Below are 22978 nucleotides of genomic sequence, written 5' to 3'. Positions count from 1 at the left end.
AAACTTGAATCCTCTAGGACAGGCGTCCTATGACTTTTAGATGTGTGTCTGCCTCAACACACCTGACTCCAATATGAACTCATTAGCAGGGCTTGACTACTAGTATGGTAGTTAAGATATATGATTCAGGTGTGAAGAGCAAAGGAAACATGTAGGCTACATTTATACTGCAGGCCTTAATGCTCAATTCTGATTTTTTTGTAAAATCCTATTATTTTGCGTGGTTGTTCACATTTCTAAATACATAATATGTGACCTGATGTGATCTCCAGCGTGAACTGCTTTAACACAAGTGTTCCACATGCACAGTAGATTATGCAAAGACGTCAGAAGTGAGCATTCTATGTGTTTACGGAAGTAAGCATAGATGGCAGTGCTGAGCGCATTTTGCAATCTTTCAATTCTTTCCCGACCTAAGCCAGTGCATAAATAATAAAATCTTATCAAGAGTGTTGAAAATAAAGACTGCTCTCCGCATTATCGTCCTCCATGATTGTAATATAATCACGTTAAGGTTGGATCAATGCAACCTGGCCGATCTGTGTTGTTCAGGCTGTCATTACAAGATGAGATACAGGTTGCATGTGGGCAAAAAAGTTGGATTTGGGGCACTTCAGGCTGCTGTGTAAAAGTAGCCAAAAAGTTTAAGGATTTGACTTTGTGAGTGCTGCATTAGAGGAATGACTGGATGATTGACATAAAAAGAAGACATGCACAGCAATGCTTTATGTGTGATAAAACATATTGCATCTGACTTTAGGTGAAGTGTTTACATATGCAGTGTGTACTCATCAGTGTAGAACACTGTGCATTAACCTGAACAACTTAAAATGGCATTAGTGCAACTTCTAGAGAACTCAGGCCGTTTTCTTAAAATATTTCAAATGCACAGATTTTTCTTTTGCTTTTCAAAACAAAAGGAAGGGTAAGTTTGTCTTAATATTCATATTTGGATTTCTCACAGATGTCTTTTTGTATGCCTTGTGCAACCAGCATAGATTCACCTCCTCACATCTTGGAAAGTCAGTATCAAACAGGCATACAATATCTATTTTCTTTGCTACTTAGTATTTATGAAAGAAACAGTGTAGCTTTGTAAAACACAAGGCAAAAAACAATGTTAAGACAAAAAAAATGCAATGATCAACTAAATTTTGACATGAAATAGATACAATTCAAGAATGACCAGACATGACATGCAATATACATGGTAATGAAGATGATCATCATACAGAAGAAATCCCAAATATTTTTGATATTTTAATTTTTAGATCAGATAAAGCTAGTGTAGCAAAGTAGAAATATATTAAATATGAGAAGCATCTAACACAGGGTGAACTAAGTTTCCATTATGATGTGTATTTTTTTTATTTATTTATCCGCAGATGAGTTTTTATATAGAAGGATGTGAGCATTGCTTGAATTTAATAAGTAAATGAGATTATCAAATTTGATAAAAAATGTAAGAGAAAACAGAATCCTAATATTGATAACATTTATAACTCAATTAACACACCTCATTAGGCAGACACTGACATGTATGCAAAATTCATAACTGACATTGGATAGAAATAAATCAGGAAGCTGGCTTAAAAATGTCTTATTTTTTTAAACACTAATATTCTCTCTATAAATCAAATTCTGGTTTTCCTAGTATGTATTTCTCTCTGCTTTGTTAAAGAAGAGGCTCTACTGTAAGGTCTATGGTCATGGCAGCAGAGTTTGTTTTAATGTAATGTGTGTCAGAGGGTGTGTATTTTGAGTTTTTGCAATAAAAAGGTAAGGGCTCCAATCCAGATGGCTTGGGTCATGTGTGTATTCCCTATTGGTGGGGAAATCAGGTTCAGGATCATAAATCATCTTCTCTGCATCTCATAAATAGGAATATAATCATACTTTATTACTTATTGTCCATGACCCTTAGGACGGCAGAACAAACAAAAACAACAACAAAAAAATAAATAAAAATCAAAAACATTGAATAGGTTAGACTATAACATCACATTAGTGAAATAAAACCCAAAGGTACAACAGAGTATTATAAACATTGTGCTTCTTTAATTTCAATTACTACAGTCCTCCATTGTCTTTGTAGTCTTCCACTTTAAATTTAGTAATATTATATATATAGATATATATTTATATGTATAGAGAGAGATAAATGTACACGTATAATCCGCACTGAGGTTCGTCTCTTGTGGCAATCAGAGAGGCTACCGGGGGCACCCTGCCTTCATCAACCTCTGCTTTGCGTCCTTTTTCAGAAGAAATTAATTTCCTTTCTTCATTGATGCAGTTCTTCATCTTTCCAAGTATCCCAAAAAATGATTCCCAAGGAATGCAGTCTTTGTGAAGTTCTTTTTCTTCCCAGTTTCATCTTCTACCATTTTCCTTCTTACTTTTCTTTTGGAATCCCAGCTCTCTCATTTTATTCCCTCCTATTCTTTGTCATCTTTGGTAGCGTGTCCGACACTTTGATGTGTGCGGGAGCAGGTTGCCAAGGGTTGTGATAGGGAATTGCCGCGTACAAAGAGTATGCACATGAACAAACAATAAGGTTAATGATGCAGAGAAAGAGGCGCAAAAGTGACAATAACATGAATATGGTGTTCCTATTATAGTGTTTAAGGTGAAAGTTTTACTCTTTTTATAAGTATGTCAACTTTTAATATAGGCTGGGAGTCAATTGATTACACTCTGTCCCGAAATGCTGCAACAGTCAAAGAAAATGGAGGACAAAAGGCTGAAATCTTTTTGTTATCAGCAACAGAGGAATGATATTGATATAAGGCAGGACAGATATGACAGCGAATGAGGAAAGACAAGTGACGGCTCATGTACTGGGCAAAGAGGAAGATAAAGAGGGGATTAAAAAAGCGCGAGTTGGTGCGTTGATGTTCTAAGTGCTCATCATCTGTAGAGGAGTAAGAGGAAACAGGAAAGGCCAAAGGTCAGCCACCTGGCCAGTGGCAGCGAGTGTGAAGCTCCAATAAGAACTAGAGAAAAAGAAAAACAGAAAAAAAACAACATATCAGTTTATGCAGAGGCAATACATTTAAACTTGAGTTTTGATCAGCTTTTAAATTATAGGGCATATGGAAAAAATCCCTTGGAGGTGCTTAATTTAACCTTAAGTGATTTATGCAACTTATTTTGAAACTAGACAGGTGTGCATAACTCGTTTTAAGCTAGCTTCACCAAGCAGAGACTCTTTTTTGTACAGCTTGCAGAAATGTTAAAGAGGTAAGGTAAGGCAAGGCAAGGTAAGGTAGGGTTAAGGTAAGGGATGCCTTTATTCTTTCACGGTGGGGTAATTCAGATTTAAGGGTGTTAAAAGCAAGTAGACATACAAATTACACATTTAAAATAACAAAAAAGGAGCCACCAAAGTAAACATTAAAGCATTAGAGGAAAAGAAACAAAATTCAGAGAGGTAAAAAAAAAACAGCATTCTTAATTTAAAAAGACTTTAGCTAAATAATTAGAAATGTTTAAGCAGCCTGTTAACAGAGGAATGCAGAAGGTCTGTGCAACCAAAAGGATTTTAGAGAAAACAATTTCAGAGGGAATATAAAACCGTGTAAATAGCCATTAACATTTGTAGTCATGAATATTTGTGTTCCTTAATATCTATAGGACACATATCAAGTAGATTAGTTGCAGTGCAAATCATTCTTGCTCAGATCAAAAACCCTTAGATATAGTTGCAGGATTTTAAATCCTTATTGGGCCTTTTGGGAACACTAAGATTGTTGAGTCTGATAGTAGCTGAAAGAAAGGAACTGTGAAAGCAATGCTTTATGCATTTATTGATATTATGCATTTAAGTTAAAGCAGGAGCCAAGTGCTTGGCATTCTAAAAGACTGGATGTTTTATTTTACAGACTTTGTGGAATAACACCATCCAATGAAAGGTGGTACAATTGTGAAACCTGGGAGAAACAGAGGAAAAGGAACATACCATGCTTCTGGATTTACAAACTGATTAGAACTTTTTTTTTTTTATATAACACATATTCAATTAATTTTTTTCAAAATTCCCTTGTGGCCTTTCAATACACCATGTAAACCTTTAATCGTGGAAAATTCCAAATGTGATGGAACTTTATAGAATATAGGAAACATAAGAAGACATTCTAAATAAATTTGAATTGCATTATACAACTAAGTGGCAGTGTAGAGTTTTTGCGCTCACGAGGTTCAACATATTTGTACTACTAATACAATTAATCAATTAAAAACAAGCTTTTTTAATATTACAAGTTCATACTCTTTTTCTACAGGTTACATGTAGTAATTTTGAATATATTTGACTTTAATTATTTCTTGAATTCAAACTCATTATCTGAGGATGCATCATTCAACATATTTTATCCTGCAGTATCTATTAAATTAGAAATACCATTCTGATGTATTTTATCCTGTCACATGTTAGTTTTTTAACTTTATCAGACCAGGACCCAATGTATATACCAAAAAATTAGAAGAGGGAGACAAACGTGTATCATTCATTGAATGTAGGGCATTTGTTATTAAGCGATTAATAATATAAACTAATGCAGAAAGTGCTTTCATGTAATGAACTGGATAGAAGTGTTTGCCCATGCACTCTGCTTTTTAAATCACTTGCTTTTTAGTGCAGTCTGTTTTGTGAATCTGGGGTAGAATAAGAGAAAATTTGGGGAAAATTGCAGGTTTCATAAAATCCATATATGGGAAAGGAAAAATGTGTTCAGATTCAGGATCAACAACTTTCCTTTTACAGTGATGAATAGTCTTACTCTGTTTTTATAGTTTTTACTACACTGTAACCAGCCATATACTTTTCTACTACAACACAGCACAGACTGAGATTCATAAAGAAACTGAAAATGTTACCCACTTCAACTTAGCTTTATGGATAAAAAGTTAGTAGTGTATTCAGAAATCAATATGATTTCATAACAACTGTCCATTCCCCAGGCACAAAATCAATATCTATAGTAAAGCTTTTATATGCAGCACACTGCATTTCTGTAGCACAAAATGTAGACGATAAATTGAAAAATAATACAATATGCTGTTAAGTTTAATGGCTTATTTGCATTTTTTAACCATTTAGTCTTGTAGTGTTTTTCGGGGCCACACCTTATGGTATCAAAATATGTGAAGTCTTTATTTTTTATTTTCTGGTCTGTTTTTACTAGACTTCCTTTCCAAGTTCCTTTCAAGTTATTTGTTAACCCCTTTCATTTTTCTTTAAAGCCCTTGCTGTTTAAAGTCTATGCTTGTCAGTTGCCCTTTTGTCCAGTCCTTGTTATTGTTTTTGGTTTAATGTCTGCTGGCTGTGGAAAGGTTTGGTTTGTCTTTTTTCAGTATGAATATTCAGATTTCCAGCACAAACTCATTCAGATTCTTTGCCCATAGCACCGCTTGGCCAGGTGGACAGCTGGTGGAGCTTAGGTGGAAAGCCATGTTTATGTCGCTTTTCAGTTTTTCCATACTCTCTCCGTGTTCAGAAATTATATCAAACAGAGCTATATGAGATATTCACAGGTTCTGATATTGATTTATAAACTTATCCTCGTCCACATTTCTCAACATCCTTAACTGTGCACTGTTTCCTTATTTCATAATACTATTGGTTTAGTTGTTTTCCCTCACAAACCTCTAAGACCTTTACATCACAGCTGGATTTATACCAGTTCATTTGTACATTTACTGCTCTAGTTACTAATAAAGTAAATTTGAAGGCAATTACTTGCACTGGATTTTATTTGGGGATACCATATCATTTGTATTGTAGAAAAAAATGTTAAAAAGTATTTCTATTCTAAGAAATCCCTGCAATTCCAGGGAGATATTTATTTTAGGTGGTTAAAAATTGTCTAAATCCCCTTTGTTTTTAAGAATCTAGAAAAAACCCTGTCTTGCGAGAGAGAGATATTTGAAAAACTTATTTTAAAAGAGGAACTAAATCATCTTTTACCAGCTCATTTTCTCAGGGAACATGCAGACGAACCAGGTGGAGCTCTGTGATTTGGGCAGGCGGAGTTGGACTAAATAAGTCAGAAGCAATGATTGTTCATTTATCACAAGGCTTCCTTACGTAAGTTCTCTGTTAAACTGGCATAAATGTCAGGTGCAATGTAGGCTGCATAGATACAGCACAAATAGATTGTGAAACTTTTTTTTTTGTTTCACGATTAGGTTGTATTGTCTTTCTACAATACTAAACCAAAGATGAATATTTAATTATTTGGGTTTGGGTAAATTATTAAAACATGGTTGAGCAAAGAGGTCAATCACTGTGCCTGACACTCAGCATAACAATCTGAGTGGTATCTTTCTAAAATATTAAATGGCACTAGCAGGTAAAATGTTTAGAATTTTCTGTGGTTTGTCTGGGAGACAGCTCGGTTTTCCAAAATGGGGGATACAGCTAAGGTCAGTTCTCACAGAAAGGGGATTATGTATTGAGAAAGAAATAAAATCAGAATTTTGTACTTTTAATGCTTACTTTATGAGATGCACCTTGCATTCATTACAGTATGTTATCAACTTTAAATAAAATAGATGACATAAATAAACATACCTTGCAGAGTCCATGAAGGCAAAATCTCAACACAAGTGCTAATGCATCTTGCAATGGCAAAGACCTTCGTGTTGCCTGCTTAATAATTACCCATCTGTTTGTGCTGTGAGTCTCAAACAACCCGTAGGACACAAATGCACAGGCGCACTCTTCAAGAGCTCTAGAGCTTTCCTCTTCCTGTTTATGCCATCATCTATTATTTACACGAACCACCAGTGTTGATACATGCACATATGTGTTACATTGCATCAAGCACACGCTCATGTATGCATCTCACTCAGAACGCTTGGAAAGGTTTTAAAACAGACGTCATTAATCATTCATGGAGGTGCATCTTTTTTGCTGTTGTGAGTGATTTCATGGCTCTGATATCTTTTTTTCATCATAAATCCTAAAAGTTAACAAAGCCCTGTAGACTTAAACCACATGTTGCTGAATGAAATCAAGCTTGTGCTTCTTTCATGAGATCCTAATCTGTTTGTAACATATTTAGCTTCTTATTCTATTAGACTTTAGATTTAATTAGTAAAACACAATTAAAGACATAACACTAAAAGCAGCTACCGTATGCACTATATATGCTAGTCAGCTAATGTGCACAAGCATTTTTTGTGAAAGTCGTCAATTGTCTTTGATTAGTTCTAACAAAAGGCTATTTCTTCCCATTTTACTAATTTTTTTGTTAGAGTTTTAAATGCATGCATCAACATATTTTGGCCACTTTGTGTCGTTGACCTTTTTTGTCTGAACCTTGAGGCATCTTGTGTTTATTTGACTGAAAGTGCTTTAGTAAAAGTTCATTTTTAGTCTTATATCCTCGAAGTATCAGTGTTTTACATAATTCTTGTGTCCCTTTTTAGGAGTTTAAGTTAATCAAAATGACTTTTTTCCTTTTGTGAACATTTTTGTTGGACTGAAGAAGTCTTGCTTTCACATGTTTAAATTTACAGATGGACTTATTTGCTCAACCTCTCCCTCTGTCATGTCCAATTTCCTCCAGCCCTGTCTTGGGCATTTTCACTGCTTGATCTTGAAAAATATTCTAGGCAGGACTTTTGTATCATAGCGTATCAGAGAACAGTTTTGTGATTATCCAAGTTCTGGATTAGGTTGTTGAGTAAGAAAAGCAGAGATGATTTCTCCCCTTCGTTTATGAGTGGTATTCTGAAAAATGATCTGTCGCCATGGTGGTGAGAAAATATGCACCATTGTATGATAGGTCTTCCAAGTAATGTTAAGCATTTTGCTCTCCTTTTCTTAATCAATCTAAAAAAAACGCCTCTGGCTTTTTGTTGCTACTAAGTGTCTTTTTGTGGGTGTGACATAACCTACAATGAATGGGACTTTCCTCTCATGCTGACCCACCTTAAATCTATCATCCACTTCTGGATCTAATGTAGTTTGCGTACAGAGCCATCCTGGATGCATCCAGCAACACCACAATTCCCCAGGAATACTGTACAGTCTGTCAGGTTCCTATTTTTGGAATTCAGGTAGGATCTACAATTTGCGATGTTTAGAAGAAGCCAAATTGGAAGCTTAACGTCACCTCCCTCACAGAGAAGGCCCAGTAGATGATATGACAAACTGCCCACTAGTCCCCTTGTAGTGGCCTGGAGCACTTTCCTTTTGACAGGCAGAAATGCAGCTCTTCTTATTTTGCAATACGTTTTGCTACTTGCTGCATTTTCTCTCAAGGTGTTTCATGTTTTAGCATAATTTATGAATTTGCAGTAGGTTTACTGTTTCTCTCATTTTTGTGTTTGCATACCCTTTTGATTTTGATGTGAAATCATGCCTTTGCATCCCTCAGCTATCATACTTGTAAACCACTATAACTAAAGGTAAAACGAAGGAAGTACAAAAAGTGTCTGTTTATACTGAAGAAATCAGTACCTATTTTGTGTTTCTATCCTTAAATAAGGGGGAAAAAGACTACAAAGACATTTTATTTCATTAAGGGTGGAATGAATGTCCTATTTTTATGTCAGATGGTTGGAAAAGCAGTGTTTAGCATGTTTTCGAAGCATCTCTGTTCACAAGCACCAAGCATACCCCATCAGCCACATCTTACCTGTCTTACCTGCGTTGGCTACAGTGTTCTCCTGCTTGCATTTCCCTATGGTGATGGACACATCATCAATGGCGATATCTCCTTCAAAGCCTGCACCTCGGATTCCTTCAAACACAATCTGTTTCAGGGAGATACGAAAAAAGAGACAAGCAGATGATGAGTGAGTGAATTCAGTCCAAAGGTTTACACAGCCAGAGCCATTTTGGAAAAGAACTTACCCTAAAACTTGCCTTAAAGGAACTACATTATAGAAAATATATATAAATATGTATAAAATAATGGACTGATATACCTAGCTTTTCTCTTATTTAGCTTCCAGGCAAACTTTTAGTTTTTTTTAAAGGAATAGTACACCCAAAACATGATTAGCCTTCATTTTCTACTCACCCCCATGCTGAACAACACTCTGGAGTACTTTTTTGATATCTCAAATGCATCTGGAGATCTGGGAGGCTTCTTGCTGTCTGCTGACATTCAAATAATGGAGGTCTATGGTGCCCGAGGCAGAAAGGTCCATAAAAGTCCACAGAAAACGTGTCAATATTCCTCCATACTGCTCGTCCAATGTATTCCAAGTGTCCTGAGTGGGTAGCGTCCATAATTTACTCGAAACGAAGTCATTTAGAATGTTTTTAGAGCATAAACAGTAGTGTATAGGATTTCCTAAAAGCGCGTTCACAAGTCTACGGAAACCGCGGCAGACCAAACCAGACGAAAGTGCGCATTCAGCTCGGCAAAGAACTCATGCTCTTCCTCAACACTGAAGTCCTCAGACATTTTTCTTTCGTTGTTTCTTTCTTTGCACAGGTAAACAGCACATTTCTTCTTCTACGCTTGCATTATCGGCAGAGCAGACGCTGAATGCGCACTTTCGTCTGGTTTGGTCTCCCGCGGTTTCCGTAGACTCGTGAACGCGCTTTTAGGAAATCCTATACACTACTGTTTATGCTCTAAAAACATTCTAAATGACTTCGTTTCAAGTAAATTATGGACTCTACCCACTCAGGACACTTGGAATACATTGGACGAGCAGTATGGAGGAATATTGACACGTTTTTTGTGGACTTTTATGGACCTTTCTGCCTCGGGCACCATAGACCTCCATTATTTGAATGTCAGCAGACAGCAAGAAGCCTCCCAGGTCTCCAGATGCATTTGAGATATCAAAAAAGTACTCCAGAGTGTTGTTCAGCATGGGGGTGAGTAGAAAATGAAGGCTAATCATGTTTTGGGTGTACTATTCCTTTAATACTTAGTTTGGTTTTTATTTTATTTTCACACATGCCTTCACAAACTTATCTAATTCTATGACTGCTAAAGCTTAAGACCTATTACTACCTTTGCTCCTTTTCAATGCTTTCCACAGAATTCCTTTTTTGCCCAAGTGGCCTGTATCGAATAATAAATGGGCAAGTGGAAGGATAGAGGGAGAGAATTGAGATGGATGGGTTGATGAACGGATGGACAGGCAGAAAGATAGATATATTTCTTATGATATGATGTAACAATGCTGTTCAACAATAAGAACATACAAATCTATATACTATATAACTGAAAAAATGTTTTAAATATTTAAAAGGTAAGATATATTCTTTTTTTTTTCATTATCAAGAGTCGGTTTTATTGGTGACGCTTTGACATCAGCATGTCACTGAGCATTTACCATATACTTAGCAATCATGCTTGTGTATTGTGATTTTTCCCACATCAACAAAAACAAGGCTAAACAGGAGTCTCATCAGAAAACTCCCTTTTTAGTTAACAGCCATCTGGTTTCTGAGTGACAGCCTAATTACTGCGGTGTAACAAAGGCGCCCAGACGCCCATTGCAGCTAATAAAGAAAAAGACAAAAACAAAACAAGCAGTCTCCTTCTGAGGGAGAAAAATAGAATAAATAAGGAATGGTTTTTGCTTATTAAATACTTGAAAACTTACATCTCATCCATTACTTAAGTTGAATATACAGATGATTTAGTATCTAGCGAGGATAAATAATACATATGATTGATAAAGTGCTGGTTGTATTGAATACATTCTAAGAATGTGTCATTCCCATAAAAATGGCACCCTATATTATATTACATTTCATACTGTATCAAACTAATATAGCGACATTACAGTATGTCAGCTGGGTTTGGGAGTAAGGCTCTGTAACCTTGATTAAAAATGTGTTAGTATGTGGAAACCCCTTGCTAGAGGAAAACCTGGATGCTTGTTGCTTATAAACAAGCCTTCTAATAAATATCTAAAGCTTACCTTGATAGAAGCAGGTGCAGACATGGAGGAATAACAAATAATGCATGACTGGCTTTACTCTACAAAGTCCATCTGTTTAACACCACCAGGCTGCAGTGTGGGTCTGTTCCCTGCCACCAGTTTTTTAGTAAATATATCAAGCTATAACAAGTGTGGGTTCCATTAACCTGATCTGGACCTACTGAGTGGAAAAGCCTAACACACATATCCCCCCCCCCCATATATATGCTTTCTGTGAATGAAAGGTGAAGAATAGGCTAAGCAATCATCAAAGCTAACATGTCTCATGTCAGAGGTTTTCCATTGTGTTGTTTTAATCTTTGAGCATTTGGTTCATGGCCAACAGGGGAGTCAAGTTAAAGTATCAAACATAAAAATCATGGAGTTGAAAATTATGATAAAATCATGAGCAGGTGATGCAGGTACTTTAAAATGTGAGAAGAAAGATTCCTCACAAAGTTTGATTGATCTCAGAATGAGAGAATGTATAGACTTGCTAGATATCTAATTTCTGACTATGATGACTTAATCTAGTCCATGATCCCCATTGTTATGACTATGGATATTGCAAAAGGCTTATCTACAGTATATAGACTTACTAAAGTGTCCATATGGAACTATGAAAAATTTATTTTTGTTTCTCTTTAACCTCCTCTTAATCTAGAGTCAAATTGATTACATTAATAAAAATAAATCTAAATTGCTGTTCCCTACTTTCACTTTTTGCTTTCATTTTGGTAAGGAATTAGAAACATCTGAGTGGACAAAGAATACTTAAGAAAACATTGAAACAGACTGGGTGGTATTTAGAGGGATAAAAAGAAGGTCTGCAGCACAGTATGGATTTTGGTGGTCAGCTTATTTAAGCAGGGGATCTGAATATTAGACAGACTGAAGCCATGAAGGAAACTTGGGTGGAGGGACACAACTAATTGACCGAAACACCACAATCCCCTCAATTAAACAGACTTCCAAACAGCTTTGTTACTGCTTAGATTGACAAACTAAGCAAACCAACTTTGTTTTCCCTCTGTGTTTGGCTGGAATTCTGATCAATCCACTTTGGGTACCTATTGTCATTAATATTTTATATGCAATGAAAACCTTCAAGTAAGGGTCTCAGAAAATTATACTGAATATGTCATAAAACTATTTATAAATTGACTTTAATATTAATTCAGAAGTCAGACATACAAAATAAGCTGTTATGATTATACCCATGGATAAGTGAATTTAAGAAGAGAATATAAATACTGAACAAAACTTATTTAAAATATTCAACTGACAAAATGGAGTCTTATTTTTCTAATTAAGATTTGAACCAATCCAGCACATTACAAGACAATCCCAACCACTACAAGACGATAAAAAATCTCAAGACAAATCTATTTAAATTAATATAATGCAATCTCTATGTTTAAAGAATGAAAGAAAACATTTTGAAATCTAAAAGAATGAGAAATAGTCAGATGTTAAAGCTGTAAAATTGATCCCAAAAACAATTTAATAATTTCATTATCCCCACATTTGTGTTTTTTCTTTAAATCACATCAATATCCTGTAATTAAACAAGAAAACACTTCCATTTGTGACTTTCACAGACATTGGAGCTGTTTTACACAGGAATAAAACAAACACACTTTTTTCTTATGATCAAATTGTAAGAAAAAAAAAAAAAGTCGTACAAATTGTGAGTGTGTAGGTGCAGAAACAGATCCCAGGATCAAAAGGGGTACAGTCACATGCCAGGTTGGAGCTGTGAGAGTGTTGTTTTGTTGAGCCCTGTAACCTTTAATGTTTCCCTTGATGTGCTGTCCATGCACCAGATGGGGCACAGTGTTAGAAAAAGGAGCAGTGAAAGTGACTGAGTTTACACGTGTTACACACAAATATACAGTGAGGGCTTTGAAATTCCTGTGAGGAGCAGATTCACTGTCCAATGATAGGCACAGAGGAATACATAGTAGGTCAGCCTGGTTTCCCACAGGTACCTCGGGTGAATGAAAATGTGAGGAACACAGATGGCCTCAGGTTAATCTGAGAGTGGGGATGAGTAATCTACCAAGGGTTGCTGTATTGGTGTTATTGTACTTCAATTGTTTTAATTAGTAGGTGTCATTATTACTCTATTATGTATTCACTGGAAAACCCATTCTGTCTTTCAAAAGTGTTCAATAATAGATTTCATTATCTAATTACTGAACTGAAACTATAGTTCACCCTGTACTAACTTCCAATATAAATATGCAATTACAATGCAATTATAATACAATCACTGAAAGCTTGACGGATTTGCGCAGTATCTTTGCTGTTCCTAGAACTGCACTTCTCTGGAACAAGATGTCTGATGTATTTCCAGGGATCTGCCGTAGCCACTCCTCAGGTTTGGGGGTCACTGCCCCAAGTGCCTCAGTGGCCAGAGGCATCACTGATGCCTTGACCTTTCAGGTTTTCTCCAGCTTTTCTGTGAGCCCCTGGTATTTCTATAGTTTCTCATGTTCCTTTTTTTCTGATGTCCGGTTAGTTTGCCATTACCGTCCATTCAGTCTGTTTACTGTATATCAGGAAGTCCCACAGGATCTTGGCTCGGTCAATCTCTACCACCTTTGGAGGTGTTTTCACATTGTATATAATAATAATAATAATAAAAATATGAAGTAACTTATTCGAGCACAAATATTTTGGAACAGCCTAAAAATCTTATTTTTACTTATTTTAATCAAAAGCAGCAGAATTTGATCGAGCCTAAAAAAAAAAAAATATGTCAGGGGTGTAATGGAGGGGATGCTAAGACAGAGGTAAGCGAAACTGAAATAGTAAGATAAAACAATAATATATATGTAACAGATTTTAAGGGGAAAAATGTTCTGACATATAATTAAGCCAAACATAAGTATGTACCCTATAATACATTTCAGAATTTTATTATTTAAGCTGTAGAATAGAAGGTATAAAAATTACCACCAAAGTTTTTTTTGGAATAATTATAAGAAGTATTCTTGCATTACCTCAGTCCTACTGTATAATAAGCACACATTACTTTAAGCTTGCTGCCAAGTCAAAGTGCAAAATTCTTCTGCACATAAAGGTCTAAACTGCAACAAACTATTAGGCCTGCAGAGACGATCAACAAGACTAACCCTCACTTCAGCCATTACATGTACAGGTTTAGGGCAGAAATAAAAAGACTATTAACCTGATCCTAGGCTGTTTAGACTTTTATCCTTTAGGGCATCAATGGCAAAAATGTGAGATTACAGGCAGCACTCTGTTGAACAGAATAATTACCTCACAATCAGGGTAGTCAGTTAATTAGCTTCTAACAAAAAAAACAAGATGAGTTTTACACATCCACTATTATCTACTATACCTTGTCCTTAATACTGTTTTCGAAAGTGTTTTTTAGATATTGTCTGGTATTTTTTAAATTAAAGTTAGCTAATGGTTTGAGCAATGAAAACCAAAGTTAAATTTCTTTTTTTTTCACACACACTTGATAAAATATGCTAATTCTTGTCCTACTAGCACCCTTGTATATGCCAGCTTTAAACCTCAATAAACAGTTCTCCAAATATAGCCTTACCATTCGTACACATAATTTACTAATTGCCTGATCTTCAAAGATAGAAAATAAGGTGCACTAAATTACATGGCATGCAGGCTCTGTAAACATTTTTTTCTTTATTAATATTAATCTAATATTGTGAATTCACTGCTCAAAATATGTTTTTAGAAATACCATTGTTTGGCATTATAACAATGCCTTCTTGCTGGCCACAATGACCTCAGAAATGTTTGTCTGTGTGTTTGCACCTGACTATCAAAAGATGCAAACCTGCATCTGCATTTGAGTTTGAGCTTCAGAAAATGACTTTGTATGTAGTAAATGTTTCCCGCTCCATATCCTCCACACATAAGTATGTGCAGTGTGGTATTTAGAGTATAACCTGCATATTTGTGAAGACATAGGCTAAAAAAAAACAATTGAACAAGCTGTCCTCTGCATTAAAAGTACAAATGCAGTCTATGTTGAAGCTCCAATGGATAAACTGGATCACTTACCCTAATGCAATGAAAGTCTCATCGGTCTGTGAAGCAGCCAATTAGTTTTCAACCACACCTCCTCATAATCCATTTAGCATCCAGAATCCTGCTCAACTTGACACGAAAAGCATCTGAGTTGGACAGCATGTCAGATTTTTATTCTGATGACCCTGACTCAACCCTCCTCCATTCCCGGGTCTAACATTCTCGCAAGCTCTATTTGGCTCAGTCTCTATGCTGCTGCTTGCCCTTATTTAAGTAATTTCTTGGACTCATAATGCTTTCACAAGGCATCCCCAGCCGGTCCATTAGAAATCTGGCATGTGAAGCCTAATTCTGCCAGAGATTCCTTCCCAAGGGGAATTTCTTTTCTCACTGTCGCTTCATGCTTGCTCATCATGGAGGTTCAGGTCTTATTCCCTGTTTTCATTCAGCAGCTCATGCATGCAATTAAAGTTAATTTAATTGTGAAAGGTAGTGTTTCAAGCAGGTTTTACTTAAATGTTGAGTAGACCAAGACCATTAATGAAGGAAGTTTATATAATTAAAATAATTTTACTTGATATATTAAGCAAAACATTTTTTATTTAAAACTCTGGCAGCTCATAGAATTTTTTATTGAAGCATAATATTAAAAAAACTAAGTGGAAGATAGAAATTTGTGCACAAGCAATGGTGATGCAGTCTTAATACAAGGCACAGATCTAAAAATTGCAATCTGAGGCGAGTTTCAGCTATTTTGAGACTATTGTTGTAGTTGACCAGCCAAGGCATGCTCTTTTCTAGGCTGTTTAATGCTAATGCCAGCCTATTCTATATTAGTGCCTGCCTATCTAGGGCTAATACCGGTCTCTGCTAATTGACAGCAAAAGGCAATCAAGAGGATGACCAGCCCATTCATGCTATTTACCAGCATCCCAAGACTTAATACAAAAGAGTACTCTGCCAGTCTGGGCCGCTCATTAGCTGGTGTGTGCCAACCATTACTTAGATCAGTAGCTGTCTGTACAATGGATATAGTCTCATGTGCCAAGGAAGTTGGCAATGGTTGGCACACTAGTCTTAATTTTGGTGTTCTTACTGCACCATATTCTGGAAGTTCTAGGGCACAGTTTTCTGTGTGCATAAATATACTTTTTATCCTCCAATAGTCTGGCACCTGACTTATTCTGTTTGGCTTGTGAAATTAAGAAGGTTGTATGAACTGAGTCGTACATCCTTGGAAGCTGCACATGCACTGCACCATGCTAATGAGCGTGTACGAACTGATTTTAATTACTTTGCTTTGTTGTGGTGGCTGCAGAACAACCACTCTGTAGTCAGTGTAAGCCCTGCAAAAACCTGCTGACTTTCCGTCTATGACGATAAATCACTGGACTGTTCAATTATCCAAAGGTCTCTAGTTTTTTTGTTCTTGTCACAGAATCAATTCATAACTCAGAATATTTGAACAACAGATTTTTTAAAATATTTACACTTTAAGTTACACGTAAATGAGAAAAATATCAGGACTATATACCAAGGAAAAGAGCGGATTACCGCTCTGGAATCCAAAGTTCTCTTTCCAGAAAAAAGTAAATTTCGCATTGTATATTAAAATCATTATTTCAGACTAGTAAAGAAGTAAGTACTTGTGGAGAAAATATAGTCCAATAAGCTTCAAAGTCTGTGTGAAATTTTCAGTTCCTAATGATTTGTGGAATATGATATCTACCTGTGTTGGTCCAATGTATTTAATCGGGTCGATGAGAGGAGCCGTTTAGCATGTAATATTAAAATAAATAATTAATGCATCCCTCTCCTGGTACACTTTATGAAGATGCTGATTTCATCACACAGCATTGCAACTCAACACCTTAGCAGTGTCATACAATGATCACCTACTAGGTTTACAGGCCATAGTTTCTGATAAACTTAGAAGTGTGTAATAAATCTTTTTAAGTTTTACTTTTGTAATGAAATTTGCATGAATATTAATTTAATTTAGACGCATATGTGCTTTTATCTAAAACATACAGTTATGAAAAAAAAAATGAGTAGCCGTCTTTGTGTTCCTCAGCGTTTTTGTTCTAAATGTGTATTACTCGAGGAATACAGGGAGCAATAAAAAAAACAAAAGAAGGTCCTTTTTTTTTCCTTGACTGTTTGAACATATCTTTCATGATTAAGTCACTAAAATGGCCAATTATGCTCTTTAGAGGATATAAATTGCACAAAAAAAGAGTAACTGTGTACCACGAAGTAAACCAGGAGCTTTTTGAGCCAATAGTTGCCCATCTGGTATTAAAACCTGATGGTGGGAATAGCAAAAATAAGTAAATTAGCTGGGTTTTTTTTTACTTTAAAATGACATAAAGAAAAATGTCTAGCAGGAAATCTCAAGAACTAGAGGGGGACGTCAGAGACAGAGCAAAAGTTAATGATTTTTTTTGGTAAGCATTAGAGATCCATTTTATTACTTACCAAAATTATATGAAAACTGTGTTTAACATTAAATGTGAAACTTTCAGAAACAAATCTAACTTTAAAGTGCGTTTAAAAGTAGAATTACTATGGGTGGAAGGAAAAAATACAAGCTTGGAAAAGACCAGGTGTGCAACGAATGTCATTAAGATGGTGAAAAAACAGTTTTCATCATTAGACAAAGATAGTATGCATAAATCCCCTAAACGAAACTAGCATGGGGACAGGAGCAGAATGTTATCATATGTTAAGGGACCAACTACATGTTGTATAAAAAAAAGATAAAATTATGAAAAAAATTCTGATTTCTTACTTGACAACAGATTTTTAATAAAAGACGAATAAAAGAAGTAAAATCTTTTCAAGATGTAGCTAGGCCATAACTACTGCAAAAAGTAGGAATGTAACCCTGGCAACTAAGTATGAGAAAGAAAGGCGATTTGCCTTTCGTGGCACTAGCATATAATTTCAACACATTAAAGCCTCCGCCTGCAAAGCAGGTTTGAAATACATTGACAGTTTATTATTTCTGAGTGACCTGGTTGAAGAAAACACATCCTATAACTTTGTTAGAATGTACTGGTAACAAAACCTTTTCAGTTAAATGACTTTTACAGAGGTCAGGGAATGGCCATTAGGGCTTGGAAAATGTAAGAAGGAAAGTGTTAACTTATTTATACAATAACTACACTAAAATATCAAGAGACAAGAGATGTACAGAGGTGGACTTTAAAATGCTTCATTTAAGAGTTACCAAAAATGGCTGCGAGTTGTAGATATATAAATATTTTCTGAAGTTTTACAGATTTTGTTTATTTAAATTTCTGATTACCATTCAAATACATATTGATATTGTTCTATTGATGGTCTTTTTTTACATTTTAGTAATGGAAATATCTTTTTAGTGACTGTGTTGTCTAAAGGAATACAGCTTGTTGTGTTTTATTTCAGGGGATATGTCAGATATCATTTGTTGCATGCCATAAAAAATAAAATCTGCAAAATTACAAAAAGAAACATTTTATACACTCTAAAGGCTTTTGGGCTGCTATTCACCAATTTGATGATCAACTTAAAGCCCTGTGGTTTTAAAATCAAAATGTTTTATTTTAGATAAAGCCTTTTTACACCTTTTAGCAATCTAAAAGGAGCTCCAAGAAAACCTTCACAAAGTTGATATTTTATTAAATTTACTGGATGTGTGGTAAAAATATATATTTAGAGGTCAAGATAATAATTTGCAGTGAGGTTGGTGTAGATGAATCTCACCATCGAAACTCCAGCAAACTATCTTTTATGCATATATAAAAAAAAAAAAATCATTGCTAATGTTTCCTGCTGAGTTTTGAGTGCCAAAGACATGAAAATATATGAATACCACTCTTTCTTATTCTATTAATATATCTTTATATATTTGTAAATATTATATATATTTATTTTTAGTAGGGAATAAAGGTGCAGGGCTCTCTACTTACTACCTATGACATCTGCACAAAAGTCCATGTAAAATAAATAAACTATCACACACGGGAATTTAAGGACAAACATCAAATGACATTTGTTTTATAATTAAACTTTATAATTAGTACAGCTTTGAAAGTAATGCAGTGTTTATTAAAACTAAATTGTAAAACAAATTAATAAATAAATAGTGAATAACTTAGGCGCACTAGGGTAAAAAAAACCTTCACACTTTACGGCAACGTTTGATTTATTGTAAGCCCTGAGAAAAGAATGTATTACGCTGATGGATAACTGACCCATCTAGTTTCCCAATAAAAAAAGAGCAAAAACAAAATCTAATCAGAAACAAAATAGCCAAGACTGTCAATATTTCTCTGCCTGTGTACTATACCTGACTGTGGCAAAGACATTTGAAATAGAAAAGTCCCCTAGGGGAACTCAGCTAGTCCCATAAGGAAAATTTGTCATGGAACCAAGTGCACGGTGCATAGTACTAGCTGCCATTAGAAACAATAAGTACAGATAGGAACAAATACCAGCTAAAAATGCACACATAGGCTACATACAGACTCATAAGAATAAAAACAATAATAATATTAACATACAATACTAAAAAAAACAAGCAGAACAAAAAGTTATTGCACACATTCCATTTCTCCCTAACAGACCTATCTTCATTTAAAATTTGATGGATGTGGGTATAAAGGAGTATTTAAAGCGGTTCAGTTAAAAGAAAGTTAGAAGAATCAGAATAAGGAGATGCATCATGTTAGTCAAAAAAAAAAAAAAAAAAAAAAAAAAAAAAAAAAAAAACAGAGAGCCAATGTGACTTAATGATTTGTTTGCAGACAGTCCTCCAACAATAAGTGACCTTTATGCTATTTCTTCCAAAGCACTTACTTCCATGATGACTTAAAGGGACTAGTTAACTTAAACTTTGACCTTCCTGTAATATTTAAATAACCAGCCTCATAGCATCAGTATCTGTTTTGATTTGGCTAAATCTTAAAGTTAGCAAGTTAATACAGCCCAGGTTAGATGTTAAGCTGTTCCAACTAGTCATTCCAATATATTCTTATGTTTGTATGATTTATATGTTGGTTCAAGAACTATGCAAAATAAACATTTTTGCCCAAATAACTTTCTTTCAGCAAAATCTCTGCACACATAAAAGAAAAATGAACAGTAACCGTATATCTTTAAATACAGGGGATCCCAAAACTCATTAATATTTTATCTGTACTTTATTACATGTCAACAAAGCCCTAAGGGATCTACCTCAAAGTTGGAGGTAAATATTTCAACACAATTTTGTAGAAAAAAAGCAAAGAGATGAGAATACTTTAGAAAACTATTTGCATTTCAAAAGATTTTTTTCTGTCGTAGTAATGAGTAGACAAAATAATAAGGAAATAACTTTCAGATATTATTTTGATTAAGGCAGAGTGAAGTACAGTGAAATGTTTCTATGTATTTTCATCAATAAGAAAAGAAAATATTTAGATTCCTGTCATGAAATCAAGACTAAAATCAATGCTTAATTCTTAAAACATTGTATTAATAGTAAGGGGAACAGTGCATATTTTTCTCTCTACTGGGCAGAACAGGTTCTGACTTTCGGGCAACATCTTAGTTCAAAAGGGTGTAATAGGACACGGCAGATAGGAAAGGACCAAACTGTGAAGTAAACAAATGCACAGGTTTCCTCTTCAACCTGTTTTATTTTTAAATTTGTTTTATATTAAATATCTTGTCAGAGGGTTTACGAGTATAAGATGTGCTCATTTTTAATCTTATATAATTGACTTCACACTTTTATTGTGTATGGAAACAGCCAGCACTAGTGGTTTACCTGAAATGGTCCTCTGGGGCTGATGTCAAAGAAGGCTTTCCTCCAGTCTGGGCCCTGATGATCTGATTTTGTCCACACCACTGAGTCCACAGGTGCAATACTTCTCATTCTCAAAAGAACATTAAGCGTGCCTGTAAAAAAGTAACACATGTACAGTACAGTAAATTTGAAATTGTCAGACTGCAAGAAGCAAAATATTTTATCTAGAAAATTCAGCAAAAAAAAAACAAGAAATTTGTCAGTAATAAAATCTATTTTCTCCAATGACATATAGAAAAGTAGAAACTTCACCCTGCCTATGTTTAAACTAAATTATATTTAGTTTTGATACAGTACATTAGATGTGGATTGGTGTTTATTTGGTGAGGCTTTCTGGCATTATGAGACTTGTACAAAAAACTCTGAAATGACAATACCATACAAACCCTCTACAGTAAATGGGTTAGACTTATTTCGGACATATCTACAGTATGAAGCAGGACATAGCACCTGAAAGAACGGATATTTTTGGAATAACTTAAGTATTTACTATATGTAGGTTTATTATCCCTTATTTTTCACAATTCAGTCAACTGGAGAGACTGAATTGTAATTAGGCATCAGGTCCAGGTCAATTGTTATTTAGACAGTCATGTTTTTTTTTATTTCTCAAGTGTATTCAACACAATTTCTGATTTGCTTTGTCAGAAACAGCAGAAGACACAGGTAAAGGCAACAGCAATTGCTTGGATCAAACACTACTTGACAAATAGAACATGGGTTGTAAAATTAAAGGGTCAACTGTGTGATCAGGTAGTCAGAAGCCCCGGACTACATACGATGGTAATATAACTATTCCTACATATTTACTCTGTACACTTCTGATTTTCAATACAAGACAGTTGAGTCATCTGCAGAAATACCTGGATGACTCTACAGTCACTGGGCGCATCAAAAATGGGCACGAACCTGAGCATATGGAATTGCTTACTTTGTCACATGGTGTGTAAACAACCTGAAGAAAAACTGGTTTTCGGAAGAACTAAAAATAAGTGAAATCCTGTTACAATTTGGAAGAATGAGATGAGGCGGAGGAGTTTAAGTTCCTTAGTGTTCACCTTAGACAGAATTTATTGTAATTTTGTCCACACAGAGTCTATACAAATGAGATTTTGTTCAGTGCAGCTCTCAAGACATTTCCAATTCTAAAGTGCAGCAGTGATAAATTGTAAACATGTTAAAAAAATGCAAAACATAAGACTGGCAATGATTTACAGTTTCCAACATTCATCGCTTTTTTTTACACCCCATTTTATACAACAATCCGCAGTCTAATGACACTTGGGAAGAAGCTGTTCTGGAGTCTGCTTGACCTGAATCGGATGCTGTAAAGCCTCTTCCCAGAGGGAAGCAGGGAGAAAAGTCCATGGTGGAAGTGTTAGGGGTCATTAATAATGTTACGGGCTCGGGACACCTGGGCAACAAACTCAACTGGAGAAGCAAGTGTAAGGTCATCTCCAAGAAGGTACACAGCGGACTGTACTTCTTAAGAAAGCTAAGTCCCTCCTATTTTAACAGCATATATTTTATCAGTCTGTTGTGGAAAGTGTGATCTCTTCTGCCATCATGCCTCTGTAAATTCTCAGTCTGGTGCAAACCAACAGAATTGACAAAGACTTCTGGATAGATGCCGAAACGTCTTCAAAGAAATTTAGCAAAAGTTTGGTTGCCTTCCAATTAAGCCTGTTTTGTGGTTCTTCTGTCCTCATGTGCTTGGTTAACAGCATCAGAGCAAATTACTAAAAAAGCTCAACAAGCTGATAAAGAAGGCCACCAAAGTTTGAAAATTCCTCTAGAATCCTTGAAGACTAATTCACAAAAAACATAAATTCTTCTTTAAAATGAAGGACATCATGGACAACAGTGAGCATTCTTAACGATCTCCAGCCAGCCCCTAATTGGAACATTAACCAACCACCAGTTTCCTAAACAAATGCACAAGCAGGGGGCATACGTGCTCTACATGTGGTAATAATGTGTGTGCATGCAGAAGAAGTATCTACCCATATGTTTTCATGTCTGAAAATTCCTTTTCTATTTAATGTACAGTATATAGAATTCAAAAACAATATTGTTTAAACATTGCAGAAATTGACAAGTTGAGATAAAGCACCTCTGCAAAAACCCTCAAATAACTGAACAACTCTTCTGATTGAAAGAGTTGTGTTAATGGGGTTAATCTGCTTAGTATATGTCAATGATCCCTTTTTT

General features: G+C 35.2%; 1 protein-coding gene across 2 annotated transcripts in view; it reads right to left on the bottom strand.

Moving 5' to 3' along the window:
- Positions 1 to 1877: 1877 nt before the first annotated feature.
- LOC119794626 (MAM domain-containing glycosylphosphatidylinositol anchor protein 1) overlaps positions 1878 to 22978 on the bottom strand; it is a 244714-nt gene continuing 223613 nt past the window's right edge. The window contains exons 16-18 of one of the 2 annotated variants that reach the window (XM_038302254.1): positions 20729 to 20859; positions 8649 to 8766; positions 1878 to 2996 (exon numbers count right to left, since the gene is read on the bottom strand). In XM_038302254.1, the coding sequence (XP_038158182.1) occupies positions 2911 to 2996; positions 8649 to 8766; positions 20729 to 20859 (335 nt within the window). In that variant the 3' untranslated portion in view covers positions 1878 to 2910. The remainder of the gene's footprint in view (positions 2997 to 8648; positions 8767 to 20728; positions 20860 to 22978) is intronic. The other variant, XM_038302255.1, reaches the window with a different exon arrangement.

Source organism: Cyprinodon tularosa, unplaced genomic scaffold (assembly GCF_016077235.1).
Source record: "Cyprinodon tularosa strain WSP-4 unplaced genomic scaffold, ASM1607723v1 ctg485, whole genome shotgun sequence".
Lineage (NCBI taxonomy): Eukaryota > Metazoa > Chordata > Actinopteri > Cyprinodontiformes > Cyprinodontidae > Cyprinodon > Cyprinodon tularosa.
The sequence above is the reverse complement of the archived record's forward strand: the minus strand, read 5'-3'. Positions and strand labels throughout refer to the sequence as shown.